Source organism: Micromys minutus (genome assembly GCF_963924665.1).
Source record: "Micromys minutus genome assembly, chromosome: 7".
Taxonomy (NCBI): Eukaryota; Metazoa; Chordata; class Mammalia; order Rodentia; family Muridae; genus Micromys; species Micromys minutus.
In genome coordinates, this window is record NC_137976.1 from 55061836 (window position 1) to 55077930 (window position 16095).

At 46.0% G+C, this 16095-nt stretch overlaps 1 protein-coding gene across 1 annotated transcript in view; it reads left to right on the forward strand.

The window, feature by feature from the left end:
- ARHGAP31 (Rho GTPase activating protein 31) overlaps positions 1–16095 on the forward strand; it is a 110821-nt gene that overhangs the window by 79792 nt on the left and 14934 nt on the right. Inside the window, exons 4-8 of the mRNA XM_080919381.1 lie at positions 3659–3741; positions 4628–4735; positions 5256–5398; positions 8031–8229; positions 10812–10936. Of these exons, the coding sequence (XP_080775507.1) occupies positions 3659–3741; positions 4628–4735; positions 5256–5398; positions 8031–8229; positions 10812–10936 (658 nt within the window). The remainder of the gene's footprint in view (positions 1–3658; positions 3742–4627; positions 4736–5255; positions 5399–8030; positions 8230–10811; positions 10937–16095) is intronic.

The following is a 16095-nucleotide window of genomic DNA, read 5'->3' on the forward strand; positions in this document are numbered from 1 at the left end:
ATATACACATACATTCATATACACATACATTTATATACACATACGTACACATATGCATAAACACACATCCATACACATATACACACACACACACACACACACACACACACACACACATTACAGTGAATCAAATTTCAACCCTTCTCCCTACGCTGCCCAATGATAGAATCTGCTGTCTTAATTGGGGAAGATTTGCTGTGACCAGACTCCTCCTAGAGAAAAATGAAGATTTAAGCTGAGCTTGGTGTAACCCTTCCATAATACCAGCTTGTGAGGAGGTTGAGGCAGGAAGATTGTGAGTTCAAGACCAGCCTGGGTTACATAGAAAGACCCTGTCTGGCCAAGTAATTAAGTGAGAAGAAATAGAAAGTGAGTTTCTAGATAGGGTGGGTGTGCAAGAGGAAGAGACTAAGGAAAGAAAAGACAGTTCTCACGGGGCTTAGCAAGCATCAGGGGTTAACCTGCCCCTCGGCTTCAGAGAACAACCATGACTAAGCTGCTTCCTAAAATATTAAAGGAACTTTCCATGAGGGCTGCTGTCTCCACCTGCACTCTTATTCCCCAAACTCGCCCTTCAGTTTCCCATTGTTATTACTGGCAAGTACCCTGCTGTTTAGATCTAGGAGCCTTTCATAAGGAAGGGAATGCCACAAAGCTTTGCAGACTTGGTCCTGGCTGTGCAGGGACAGTCTTGAACCCTCCCTGTGTGGGTTGTACGATGGAACAAACCATGAGCATCCACGTTGTATTCTGCAGCCCTGGCTGCCTGGAGGGATCACCTTCCCTTCCCCTGCGAGCTTCTCCCTGACTGCGGGGAGTGTGGTCCCTGCAATTCTGTTTTCTAAGTAATGCTCCAGGAAAGGGAAGGTAGGCGTGGGGCTCCTTCACAGAGGCCTTGCATGCCCCTGCCCCTCAATCCTGTGTATCTCAAGGCAGCAAGGCTAATGCTTGCTCCATCCACAGCAGACACACCCACTGGAAGAGTGAGGGCTGAGGCTTTGGCACTCCAACTCACATTTCCCTTTTCCTAGAAAAAGGTAACCCAAATTTCCCACATTGAGGTGTCTTACTGGCATTTTAAAATAGTGGATATGTATAGATTAGATAGATAGATGCATAGATGATATAGATAGATAGATAGATAGATAGATAGATAGATAGATAGATAGATAGATGATAGATAGATAGATAGAGATAGATAGATGCATGCATGCATACATACATACATACATGATAGGTAAAAAATACATACATGCATACATGCATACATGCATGTGTACATACATAGGTACATAGATACATACATAATACATACATACATACAAACATGTCTACATATATAGGTACATAGATAGATACATACATACATAGGTAGATGAATAGATAGATTACATAGACAGATGCATACATACATATATAAATGTTTTACTTCCATTGAAAAGGGGGTGAGATGGGAGCTGGGGAGATGACGCGGTAGGTAAGAGTACTTGATGCACAAGCCACGGACCTGCGTGCTGGTTCTCATCGCCCATATAAGAACACTGGATGATGTCCCAGGCTCCCATGATGCAGGAGAAATCAGGGTCTCTGTGTCTAACTGCCAAGCTCCAGGCTCAGTGGGAGACCCTGTTTCAAAGGAAATACATGCATAGGACAAGAGACATACTTCTCTGGCTGGTGCATGTGCGTACAACAGAATTTAAATGCCGTAATGAAACCTGTCACTTTGTATGCCTGCTTTAAATTTAAATTTAAAAGCAAGTAAGTAAATGATGGAGATGGAGCAGGTTAACACAGTCATTGTTCAGCATAGGAGTGGTGTGGGATCAGGGATCAGGGGCAGGAATACCCAGACAGGACCTTAGAATCCTTTTCAGTCAGAACATACGCAGCAGGTGTGGTTGAGAGAAGGGCCCAGCAGACAATGGGTGTCCCCCAAAGTTAATTGGCTCCTGCTTTCAGTGCCTAAAAGCTGTCATTGCTAGGAGTATAACAGCGAATGTTAATTGTTGTTGTGGGGCTTTAATTGTTCTGTGCTTGCAGAGAAGCTCAATGACCTCGGGATCCACATCATGGAAAGAGAGAACCAGCTTCTGCAAGCTGTTCTCAACCTTCACATATACACCGTGTACAAATACACTCAAGCAAGGAATAATAATAAATGTAATGGCTTTTGAAACAGGATCTTGATATAAATTCACGCTGTAGCCCAGACAAGCCTTGAATTTACTGCCCTCTTGCTTCGGCCTTCTAAGAAGATCAGTCACTATTAAACTATGCAGTGTACTCCTGGGAACTCCGTCTGATCCTTTGTTTCATTGGGCTGGAAATCCAGCCCAGGCCCTTGTGCATGCTAAGCCAGTGATTTTACTGCTAAGCCAGTACTCCTCGACGGAAGGACAATCCAGAAGTGCCAGCTAACAAATAAATGTGGGTGGACGGTGTACAAAGGCCCCAGATTTGAACCTTGATTTTTTTTTTATTTTTATGCTTAAATTGCAGCCAGTAGTGATTATCAAAGTAGATACAAGAGCAGGAGGCAGCTGGCCATACTGCAATGAGTCAGAAAATAGGATGTCTGTGCGTTCTCGGCTTGATCACCCCTTTTTTATTCGGTACAGGACCCCAGCCTATGGAAGGGCACTGTCCATATTTAGGGTGCATCTCCTCGCTTCAACCAACCTAATCTAGATAGTCCTTCACAGACAGGCCAAAAGATGTGTCTCTTCGGTGATTTTAGAATCCTGTCAAAGAGCTGGAGAGATGGCTCAGTGGTTAAGAGCACTGACTGCTCTTCCAGAGGTCCTGAGTTCAAATCCCAGCAACCACATGGTGGCTCACAACCATCTGTAATGGGATCTGATGCCCTCTTCTGATGCTACAGTGTACTCATATAAATAAAGAATCCTGTCAAGTTGACTGTCCATTGTGATCACACACTGGCAGGATACATTCTCAAGATAGGAAACAGGGCTAGAATCGAAGAATCTTTATGGATACTGGTGTCACCCGGCAGCCCAGGGCTACTGAGAGATGGACATGAGCCAGCCTGTCATCACATTGTCCTCCTGGTTTTCCTGCCTCCCCTGCAAGGCCCTGGACTGACAGGAACAAAATGCCCACACAGGATATAAGCAGATAGCAAATCAGGGCAAGGCCACCAGATCCTGGGGACAAAACTCTTGTCCCTGATAAGAAAGGCACGTCTCCTCTGCTTCTTGGCAGTCAAAACAGGCAGCAACTGAAGACTGGGAGTCATGGACAAGTCACAGGCTAGGTGACAAGGATGTAGCTGTTCACACCCAAAGGGGCTGAGTAGACATGGTCCCTGCGACATTGCTGTCTGGTACTATCTCTCTGAATGTGACTGTCTGCTGTGAAGGACCCCTTTTGATTCAGTACATTCTTTCTCAGACACCAAACAACATCTGGGGGCTCACAGAGGCCCACCCACTCCTGTGTGCATACAGGGAGAAGACGCTTGACTCTGTGACTCAGAAAGGGCATTTGGCTTGCTGTTGACACAGATTACAGTGTTTCTGGAACCGGATCTGTAGGTGCAGTTACAAGGCTGGAAGAACCGAGTCCTGAATAAGTCCATGCAGGAAGGGTCCTGGCTCCTGGTTGCTCACTGGGTACTTCATGTTCTTCTCCACAGGAAGCAGTGTCTCATTGTCCGGAAGAAAGCCAGCTGGCCCGAATCCAGAATGTTATCCAGGAGCTCCCCCCACCCCACTATAGGTAAGAAAGAAACACTCAGACTCAGTGTGGCAAAACATCCAGGAGGTAACTGAAGCAAGTGGATGGTGTCTTTCCTGGGGGCGTTTGGAAATTAACCAACAGTCAGTATTATCGGGATTATCGGGATGACCTGGGATGTTGGTTGCCAAGAGCAACCTGCCTCCACTTACAGGGTACTCATCAACACCAAAGAAAGTCATCACAAGCCGGCCTCATCGTGACAGCCTTGGTTCATAACCTGAATTATACTATAAATCAACCTTTGGGAACCCAAGTTTCCAAACCTAAAGCTGGGGGTGACTATGGCTCATTGCACCATTACCTCTACCAACTCCTTAAGATGAGCCCAGACACCATCCTTTCTATTGGCTCAGATTGCCCTGAATGGTACTGACCTTCCCAGGGTTAGTAGAACCTGGTGCAGTGTTAAAAAGAACTTCCTGAAGTCAACAAATGCTCGTTTGTGAAATGAGCCCGTTGACTAGAGCCAAGTTGACCCGTAGCTAGACCGCTATCCTCTAAGAATGGAAGAGAAGAACCTATTTGAGGATTGTGGGGAAGTGAATTTTCCCAGGGTGGAAAAGAAGCGAGTTGTCACTAAGAGCTCAGGGCCTGCAGTCTGGTAGTCTGTTTCTGTCCCTGGATCTGCAGTTTCAGTTGACATCTTACAATGCTAACATTTGTCCCCATCCCGAGTCAGTGGCTCTGACGTCTGTCCTGGAGTCAAGGAAGCTACCTTCATGGATCTTAATCTCTTCCCAGTACCCCTTCAAAGTTCATAACAAAGAGACTCCTTAATCCCGACGTGGGTGTGACTTCCAAGTGGCAGACTTCACATAGCCACTGACATTTGGCAAAAATCAATCAAACAAATGAACTCTTTCAGGACCTTGGAATACCTGATTCGACACCTGGCCCACATCGCCTCATTCAGCAGCAAGACCAACATGCATGCCAGGAACCTGGCCCTGGTGTGGGCCCCAAATCTCCTCAGGTAACTACCACCCTGCGGGCTTGGAACAGCCCACACATAGAATCAAAGCCTGGGTGCTTCAGACATAAAGCTCTGGAAGGCATAGCTAAATGATCTTTTTATAGGCCTGCATAGCTTGAAACTACCTTTAAAATCTTCAGCTCTATGCTGGAGAAATGGCTCAGCGGTTAAGAGCACTGATTGCTCTTCCAAAGGTCCTGAGCACAATTCCCAGCAGCCACACGGTGGCTCACAACCATCTGTAATGGGATCTGATGCCCTCTTCTGGTGTGTCTGAAGACAGCATACTCACATATAATAAATAAATAAATAAATATTTAACGATAACAACAACAAAAACATAGACCCCATGACAGTGATCCAGTCTATTCAGTGGGTTGGGCTTCGCCACCATCAGGAGATTCTTTCTGATTGGCCAGGAAAAGTTAAAGCCTGTGACCCATACAAAAGGCTCCGCAGACCATCCTCACCACCCCCTGCTGTGAGACAGACTCGTTCTGAATGTGTTTCTTCTGTGCAGGAGTAAGAAAATCGAGGCGACTATTTGCAATGGAGACGCGGCGTTCCTGGCAGTCCGGGTCCAGCAGGTGGTGATTGAGTTCATCCTGAATCACGCTGATCAAATCTTCAACGGTGGTGCTCCGGGGTCTCTGCAGCAGGATGGTAACGGCTCCCCACCCCCTAGCATATTCCCACACTTAGCTTTCCTTATTGCCCTGACCAGAGAGCCCCCAAATAAGGGAGTATGAAAGTAGAAAACAGGGAAAGAAGGCATCCAGGGTCAGGCTTGGCTTCCCAGATAGTCTGCAGCCAGCCTGCGCTGCCACAAGAGACATGTTTCACACAAGTATTGAGAAGTGAGGATAAGTTTGGCTTAAATTCTGATTGGGTATTGTATTTTGCACTGACTGCTGCGTATTGGTATCTGTGACACTTCACTGTTACAGTGGCACAGACTCCAGCCACCATGACAGTATGAGGTATGTATCTGAATGATCGGTGCACTTGCCTGAGGATTTAGCACGTTTCTGATCAGGTGTATACATGGCCTCTCCCATATGTGGTAGGCCTCAAACAATCAACGTTCCCTTTCTAGTGAGCTCTTTATCATGTAAAGGTGTGGGCGGGTGACATGCTTTCTCTCCTTTGGTTGCACTCTGGTTTCCACTTATAGTTTTAGAAAAGTCTCATGTCTTCCGCTTGAAGTCACTGGTGGACAGAGGCTGGATGCCCATCCTGACGTGTAGATCCGGAACGCATTCTCTATGCGACCATTTCCTGGGTGCTCTATCCTGCCCTGTATCAGGCAGGAAGCTTACAAAGAATGAGTGTGTTTGTACGAGTGTGGCTCGTGGCAGAGCGAACCCTGGGAGTGAACTGGTTTGTGGTGTTTGACCGTCTATGAGCTTCATTTATAAAACATTGGAAATCTGGCCAATCAGAATTGCCTCGGTGTCCATTTGTTTTTAAGAGTGGTTTTCCAACATAAGGGTCTGTCACTGTTGGTCACCTGATGTTGGACTTGTGGAAACACAGGTGACTGAGCTCCATCCCTGACTTTCCGATCTAAACAGTCTAGAGTGAGTGCTTCTAAGAAGTTTCCCTGTGATGTCGACGCTGTTATGGGAGTGCGCGCAGGGAACGTTTGCTTTCTATGCCTGTGATGAACAGAATGAACAAGCAACTGGAGTAGGAGAGGGATTTTTTTCAGCCTACAGCTTACTACCCTTCATGAAGGGAAGTCGGGGAAGAAACTCAAGGCAGGAACCTACAAGCAGCAGCTGAGGTAGAGACCGGAGGGGTGCTGTTTATTGGCTTGCTCCTCATGGTTATCTCAGCTTGTCCTCTTGTACCCAAAACCTGGGTGGTACTATCCACTGTGGGCTGGGCTCTCCCACATCAATCACCAATCACGAGAGTGCCCCAGATCCTAGGTGCCAGTGGCTCTCCTGCATTTGTAATGATCAGAATGTCCTGGGGTGGGGGTGGGGTGCTATAGAGATTGCTCAGTGGTTAGAAGCACTTACTGCTCTTCCAAAGGGCTAGAATTGATTTCTAGCAGTCCACAACTGCCTGTAACTCCAGCTCCAGGGCACCTGATACCTTCTTCTGGCCTCTGAGGGCAGCTGTACACAGATGGCGCACTCTCGAGTGCACACACACACACAAACACACACTCATACACACACACTCACACAAACACACACACTCACACAAAAACACTCACTCACACACACACTCATACATACACACTCATACAAACACACACACTCACACACACATTCACACATACACACTCACACAAACATACACACAAACACTCACACACACACACACACTCACACACATACATACATACTACTGTTTTAATCTGGAGACTAAAATGTCTCCAGAGCCAGGCACAGTAACACACACGTGTAGTCATAGCACTGTAGAGGGTGAGTGCAGGCAGATCATGAGTTCAAAGTCATCCTTGGTTACATAACAGATTCAAAGCCAGTCTGGGTTACATGAGACCTTATCTCAAAAACAAAACAATAAATAAATGAATGAAACGAAATTTCTCCAGATGTTGTCAAATATCCTTTAGCAGAATAAGGGGGAAATTGCCTCAAGTTAAGAATCACTGGTAGAGAAGGAAGAGCTTTGTACATCAACCGTGTACTCATCACCCCTGTCCTAAAAGGAATGCCACAGAGGAAGGACATCTACAGTACAAACACTACAGTGCAGACTTAGGGAAGAGCCACCTCTCTGTGAGAATAATGCAGCACGTTAGTGATCTGTCCCTCCAGAGACAGAAGCCTAGGAGAAGTAGCCTCCACCATCCATGGCCTTACAGCGTGTGTTTCTCAGTTGTGGGGCGGGGTGGGGGAGGAGGAGAAGGCCAGCCTCCCACTCCATCTTAGCTGAGTTCAGCCAAACTCTTATCTGACCAAAGCACTTAGCAGAGTTTCCAGGGTTAGAGAGACATTGCTGTAACTCTGGATCACAGCAAGTGCTCAGTCAACATTTGTGGAATGAATGTATGAGAGCATCAACAGTCGCCCCGTGGAAAGTACAGAAAGCAACTACTTCCTGGTGCCCCTCGATGTCCTCCACCCACTGTGGGCAGGAAAACTGAAAATTTCCTGCACACAACCTCTGCCCCAGACTCCCTAAGCCACAGTTGGCATGCAGCCTCCTGCCAGCGAGTTCAGTGGAAGGGCTACAGAGGAGAGATCTGATTAGACCTAGAGCTTGGATGTGCTCCCAAACCAAACTCTTTTTTTTTTTTTCTTTTTTTGGTTTACAGAGAGCCGTACCATCACCAAGAGCCTGACCTTGCCAGCCCTGTCCCTGCCCATGAAGTTGGTAAGCCTGGAGGAGGCTCAGGCGAGAAGCTTGGCGACAAACCACCCTGCTCGAAAGGAAAGACGAGAGAACAGCCTGCCGGAGATTGTCCCTCCCATGGGCACCCTCTTCCACACAGTCCTTGAGCTACCAGACAACAAGTAATTGCCCTTTTTACAGAGCTCCCAAGGATTCATGGTGGGGGGAGAGGGAGACAGAGGAGGGAGGTGTCCAGTCTCAGGGCCATGAGTGAGGACAGTATGGGTCAGGGCGCAGCCCCGGGTAGGTCTCTACGATTCTCACCATCCTCAAACAGTGACGGCTTCCTCCACTGCCCCAGACTGACTGTGAGCTCTTATCTCTTACCTCAGACCCAGGTGAGTTATGAGTCTCTTCTTCCAGCGAGTAGACAAAACAGGCCTGGAGTTTACCATGGGAGTTGCCAATGAGTGCTTGCCTCCTTCCCATGACCTCCATCCTCACACGACGACGTTGCAAAAGGCATGGAAATTAGCCTATGCCAGAACACAAGTCAGCAAATGGGGCCACTCTTGTCTGACGGTCCTTGCTGGCAGCACTTAGGGATGGCACTTCTGACTTCCTTACTCCTCCTCAACCTTCCAGAGATATCACACACACACACACACCTTTTTGTGTTGTCTGTCTGTGCACTTCTATGTGTTCATGTGGACAGGTCTGTGGGAGGCCAGGGGGTCACTTGTTCCTTAGGAACTAACCGCCTTTTAAAAAATCAAAAACAAAAACAAAGCACATGGTCCGTCATGGGCCTGGGGGTGGGAGAGTGGGCTTCTGGGTAATCCATGAGTCCGACGGGTTCGCATCTTTGTCTTCCAGTCACTGGGATTGCTCAGCTTCTTTACGTGAGACGTCAGATCCAACTCAGCTCTTCGTGCTAGGTGTCAAGCACTTGACTGACTGAAGCATCCCCCAGTCTTCCTCCCCTCTAAAACAAAGCGTCATTAATACCCACAGGGTAGCTTCTTTATTTCTTCCTCCACTACAACCTCAGTCTCTGCCCACCTGCTTATCCCCCCCCCCCCCCCGAAAGAAGGTAGTAATGGAAGAAAGTCCTAACCTTTAGCAGGTGATAGGTGACGGTGCCTTTTCCTTGGACGGTGTCATCCTTTCTGTTTAGTAATTGACTCCGGTCCCCAAGACAACAAGCTGTTTAGAGAGGACAATGTCTGCTACCCTGGGAGACCTGTGATAGGGGTGGCATGTCTCGACTTTTCTGGGAAAAGTTCCCTGGCTGGAGTTCTGAAGAAAAGGGACTTTGCATTAACATGTTTGATCGCCCAACGAATTCCCAGACAGGCTAAAGTCAGGGAAAACTTGGATTTTAGAGGGAAACTTCTAGAGATTTCAGAGTCACTCATGACTGTTTTCCTAGAGCAAACAGTCATGTACCCTCTCAGGACAAAACACACTGCACTTCTCTCTAAAGCCATACAGAATAAGACTCCATACCAGGGATGAAGGGAACTTCCGAGAGACCATCTCCTGCATTTTCTCTGCTTCCAGCCGCAGCAGTATATTAGCTCAATATATATATGCAACTGTAGATGATATGCCCCAAGGCTAAGTCCTTAGACTATCAAGCCAAGTCTGATAGAAACCAACAAGTATGCAGACTTGTCTCCAACTGATTGTAAAGATGTGCTCAAGCTGACACCCAGGGTTCCATGAGATCCCTTCAGAAAAAAGGCCCCTTGTGAGAACCACAGGTTACAAGGTTTCAAGCTGAACTTCATGCCAGAGCCTGGCTGTGTGGGTCTGAAGCAGGAGTTGCCTCTGTGGTGCCCCCTGGTGGTACCAGGTTCTCATGAGCCAGCCCAATGCTGTACCGCTGACCCTCATCCTCGTCCCCATAGACAAGCAGCCTGGAAGAAGGCTGGCAAGAGGCATGCTGACCCTTAAATGTCTCTTTACAATGACCGCTGACGCCAGCCGGCAAGCCAGTGTTCCACAGCAGCACCAGACACTTCCCCCGTTTTAATCAGCCCTGTGTTCCTTTAGACATGCCCTAGTTATAGGGCTGCCAGGCAGAAAGCGCAGACCTAAGGTCTGTGATCTTAAATGTTTAAAAGGTCTACAGTGTTAAATGGTAAAAACATCAACGGTCTTAATCTTTTGTTTGTTTGAGGCAGGTCTCTCTACATAGCCCTGTCTGTTCTAATACTCACTCTGTAGACCTCAAACCCTTGCTTCTCTAGTGCTGGGATTAAAGGCCTCTGCCACCACTTCTGTCTTTTTTACTTCTCTTTAAAAAAAAAAAATCAACATGTTTGAAGGACAGGACGCCAGTACTTCACAGACATTCTGCCGGATCTCAGAACTGTATGTTTGCTTGTGAGCTCTGAGCGTCCCACTGAATACTGCCTCTGCCTCCTGCCCCTGCCTTTGATAGATGACAAACTTTGGCTGTAGTTCTGAAGAAAGGGGTCTTGGCATTAACGTGTTTGATCACCCCCAGACATCCCCAAACAGGTTAAAGTCGTACAAGTTGGATTTTAGAGGGAAACTTCTAGAAATATCAGAGCCCTTCATGACAGACTGTTGTTGTAATGTTCTTTCTCAGTTTTGCAATCACCCTCGAAACATCGAGGCAGAGATGATCATGAGTTCAAGCCAGCCTGGTCTGCTTAAGACCCTGTCTCAAAGCCAAACACGGCCTTGAAAGGTCACACTCCACTAATGTGCATGTATGGTTTGGTTGTTTTAGGAGAAAGCTCTCCAGCAAATCAAAGAAGTGGAAATCAATATTTAACCTGGGGCGTTCTGGATCAGACTCGAAATCCAAGCTGAGTAGAAATGGGAGTGTGTTCGTGAGAGGCCAGAGGCTGTCAGGTGAGAACCCTCGCCATGCTTACCCCGCATGTGTGTCCTTAGCCCACTGTCCCATTTGATCACTGCAAGCTAACCGACCAGAAAGAAAAGTTTCAGATTCACACCAGTTTCTTCTGAAGATGATGAAGATTATGATGATGATGATGATGATTTACTTACAAATGTTTTAGTCAATGTCTATACCATCCATAAAACGTCTTTCACATCTTTATCATAAACATATCACATCTTTATCCATAAAACATATCACATCTTTATTCACATGTTCACAGAACGGTAACATTTTTTTCACAACTGTGATCAAAAGCAAAAATATAAATTCAATACTATTAATTGATTTGTAGATCTTAAAATTCATACTTAACCAGTTGCCCCACTAATGTCCTCTTTTCTGGTCCAAGTCCAAACCTAGAATTCATATTTCATGCGGTTGTCATCTATCCTCAGTCTCCTCCAAGGGAGAACCGTTTTTCAATTTCTCTGAACATGATACTTTGGTTGAGGTGACTTAGTTAAAGCACCGTGTGTCGTTTAGTTCAACAGCACTTGTCAGATCTCTCCTGCAATGGATATTTCCGTAATTTCCCAAATAGCTATTTTCTATTAGTTGGAATACAGCTGTAGAGAAAGCTGTACCTTCGCCGTGAGAGATGTGATTCTAAATGGGGGTGGCGGGGGGTGGGGTTCTTCCCCATGGCTTTATTCCTGAGCAAAGAAAAAATATTGATAAAAAGAGGAATCAAGGAAATGGACTCTAATACCAAATCTAATTGATGCATCCTGAATATTGTGTCAGGAAAAGAGCAAGAAAAACTTCCACAATGACTTAGTGCCAAGTGTGAGCGCACAAATACAAGGATCAAATGTCATCTGGATTCTGCTCTGTCTGTCTGTCTGTTTTCTAAAAGCCACGAAGACAACTTTGAAGGCAAATAGGAAACTTAGCATACGCCCTGGCTACTAGGTGACTTTGAGGAATTATTAAATGTTGTAGTGTGTGTTTGTTCTTACGAGGTGTATCCTACAGCTGAAGCATTTAAGATGAAATGTCAGAGTATCAAGACTCGACTCGCTTTCAAATGGTTTGAGGAGGTATAGGTACAGAACAGACAGAACAAATACCCAGAAAGACACCAACAACTATTGAAACTAGGTGGTGGGCTTAGAAAAGTCTGTAACATTTGTGAATGCTTGAAATAGTCAGTTAGTGTTGGGAGAAAATGAGTTCCTATAGGAAAATAAAAAGAGAGAATAAAGAATTTCTAAATTCTTTATCCAGGCTAAGTGATAATTCCATGACAAGGAACAGAAAATAGAAATATTAGATACCTGAGTTATGTCTGCTTGTTGCGTGGTGCAGGATGAATGGTGGATAGCAGCCACAGCAATTTTGACTATAAATAAAAATAAATCCAGTTTAGTGACAGAGGAGGTAGCCATCACTGAATCGCAGCAGGCTGATTGACATGGAATCTGAACCAATGATTGGCACAGGGGATGGAAATTGAACCCCAGAAGTGCAAGAGCTCTATAAAGAGGGACAAAGGGGAAGGGATTCTGGGTATTTGTCTGTGGACAGTTGGGAGGTAAAAAAACACCTTTCATAAAATGCAAAACTAGCCCAAGTGACAAGGACGGTGTCGAAGGAAGGCAGAAGTGATACAAACAGGAAATCAGGACTCTTCGTGGACACTGGGGGAGCAAGAGTGAGTACCTGGCAGGAAACTGCTAGTCTGGGATGAGAGGCTGCCTGTGCACATCAAAGAGGGATTTGTTACAGAATGGAAGAGGCCAGAAATAAAAAGACAAAACCCAAGAGAGAACAAAGCAGACGAACAAAGCTGAAGTTAATGGCATGCTTTGCTCTTGAATTAAGAAGAGTTCTGCCATCCCCAGATGATTTTTTAAATCCAAAGTGCTGGACTACATGGTGGCTGTGTTCATGGGATGTCCCGTGCTCAGTAGAGCAGTGTGACTCAGAGTCACCCAGAGCAGGGTCACAGCCACAGCAGTTTCTCCAGTCTGTGGTAAGAGCTGTGTATCCGTGATTTTTAAAAGACTCCCTAAGCAGATATGCCACCCAGCCAGGGTTGAAAGCTACTTGGTTAAGCTCTTAGAACCTGGTGACTGGAAATCAAACCAAGCCAGTCGAATTGTGGAAGGATGTAGGAGTAAAAATGAGAACCTCTGTTGGCAATACACGTGGCTCCTGGTAACCGTGACTGTTGCTAGAGTGGCTATTACTAGAATGACTGTTACTATAATGATTGTTGCCTGAGTGGTTGTTGCTTACAGTGGCTGTTGCCAGAGTGGCTGTTGCCACTGTGGCTGTTGGCGGAGTGACTGTTGCCAGAGTGACTATTGCCAGAGTGGCTGTTGCCAGAGTGGCTGTAGGCTAAGTGACTGTTGCCAGAGTAGCTGTTGGCTGAGTGACTGTTGCCAGAGTGGATGTTGCAAGAGTGACTGTTGCCAGAGTAACTGTTGCAAGAGTGACTATTGCCAGAGTGGCTGTAGGCTAAGTGACTGTTGCCAGAGTAGCTGTTGGCTGAGTGACTGTTGCCAGAGTGGATGTTGTCAGAATGACTGTTGCCTGAGTGGCTGTTGCCAGAGTAACTGCTTTAGGCATAGCAGCATTGCTCTGAACTCTAGAAACTTAAACTGAAGTGTGGCTAGTGAACACAATTCTAACAAAATCTGTGCTCAAAGATAGGCCACGGAAATTTGTAAGGTAACCTTCCAGTGTGGTCTTTGCGGGTGGCACATAGGTTTGCAATAATTCTGTGTGTGTGTGAAAAAGGGGAAATCGGTGGACTCGCATATAGGAACAATATGTCAAAATTTTCATGATAAAGGGCACTTAAAAATTTGTATGTGCATGTGGAGTATGTTTGTGTGTGCACACATATGTGTACAAGTACATGTACCTACACATGTGGAGGAGAGAGGTTTATGCAGGTGTCTTTTTCTTTTGCCCTTCACCTTGTTTGAGACATTGTTGCTTGCTAAACAATTTTGGCTAGACTGGATAACCAGAAATCCCCACCCCTCAACAGACACACATGTAGTCATACACATGCACACACATGCACACACATGTACACACATGCACACACAATTTACCTTCCTGCCGCTGGGATTGCAGAAGCATGCTGCTAGTCTTGGCTGTTATGTGGATGCTGGGAATCCAGACTCAGGCCCTCATGTTTCCAACAAGTACCTTACCTACTGAGCCATTTCCCAAGCCAACTTGGGGTATTTTAAAAATTGATTAACCATGAATCATATTAGGAGTTTATTGGATTAGCAGCAGAGAGAAAGACATGTTTAAGCACGTTTAGAAAGCTCAACAGATCAGAAGGGGTAAGAAAAAAAATGAGGTAGTCACTAAGCACAGATGCACAAACGTTGAACCAAATTCCAGACACTGGTTTCAATTTAAGTTTGTTTTATATCAAAATAAACTTCTGAGCAGAAGAAGCCATGGGGCTTGAGGCTTTGTCTTTGAGTGAAGGAGTCATCAGACGGAACCAAGACCACAAAGGTTTCCAGAAGACTCTCGGAGAGAGTTGAGGATGAAGCTCAGTAGAGTTCGTATCTGGTACGCAGGAGGCCCAATGTTCTACCATGCACAAACTTGGCATAGTCACACATGCCTGGGATCTCAGCACTTAGGAGGTGGAGAATCAGGATCTTTAGGTCATCCTCAACTATATACTGAGTTCAAAGAGAGCCTGCTTTACATAGAATTCTATTAGAAAAAAAAAAACATATGACTGATGGGGGCACCTCCAGGAGGCCAGATCAACACCTCAGGCAAAAATATTCTCTAAGTATAAGCATGAGCCAACGGGCCCTAAGCTTTAGTTACTGCGGAGAGGAGATCCCTGGGGATGCTTGGAGCTTGAATGGATCGAGGGGGCTGACTCAAGGTTACTACAAAATCACTTGGACCCCTTAAGGTCACCACATGAAGACCAGAGTCCAGAGACAGAGAGACACAGGAAACAAAGGCAAAGCACAACTCAGAATGCACAGCTGGAGAGAGAGCGGCCAGGCCGCTTTAGGATAATAAATCAGTTCATGATCCTGAACAAACAGAGGCTCCAGAGGGAAAGACTCTTGGCACGCTGTTGAGAGTGAGGAGGTTGGATGTCTCTATGGAGCCTGAGTGAAGCCGTGGCCCATCCTCCTTCCGTGTGAGTCGCAGAGAATCCCCAGGCGCAGAAGGCTGAGGGTCTAAGTCCGGACCTCTTAGAAGAGGAGAGTTTAGACTAAGGGGAGAAAAGGGGGAATTTTTTAAAAGAATAAAAACAGACATGAGTTATTTCCCAGCTGGAGTTAGTGCCGACTCTGACTGCTTTTTGGGAACAAGCGCCCTTCTTCCCCTGTAGTACGCTCGAGCTGATTCTAACAGTCACAAGCAGTGTGTGCTCTGTTTGGTTTGGTTTTGTTCCTTTGAAGACAGATTCCTCACCATGTAGCCCTAGCTGGACTAGAACCCACTATATGCTATTTTTACTTGAGTATGATATTCCAGTTTAAAACAACACAATTACTTCATAGTCATTTCTCATTTAATCTTAACAACTCCATTGTCTTTTATACATGAAAAAAGTATACTCTGCTGGGGCGTGGTGGCACATGCCTTTAATTCCAGCATTCAGGAGGCAGAAGCTGGCCCATCTCTGAGTTTGAGGCCAGCCTTGTCTACAGAGCTACACAGAGAAATCCTGTCTCCAAAACACACACACACACACACACACACACACACACACACACACACACGAAAGAAAGGGAGGAAGGGAGGAAGGGAGGAAGGAAAGAAACAAAGAAATAAAGAATGGAAGGAAGGAAGGAAGAAAGAAAGAAAGAAGAAAGAAAGGAAGGAAGGAAGGAGGGAGGGAGGAAGGAAGGAAGGAAGGAAGAAACAAAGGAAGAAACAAACAAAGAAAAGGAAGGAAGGAAAGAAGGAAGGAGGAAGGAAGAAAGGAAGAAAGAAAGAAAGAAAGAAAGAAAGAAAGAAGGAAAGAAAGAAGGATAGAAGGAAAGAATACTCTAAGAAAGGCTCATGTCTGATGCTACACAGCCGCAGACTGGCAGAAGTGAGACTCAAACCTGGACTAAATCTGGAGTTACCTTATACTCCTTCTTAGCTTCTA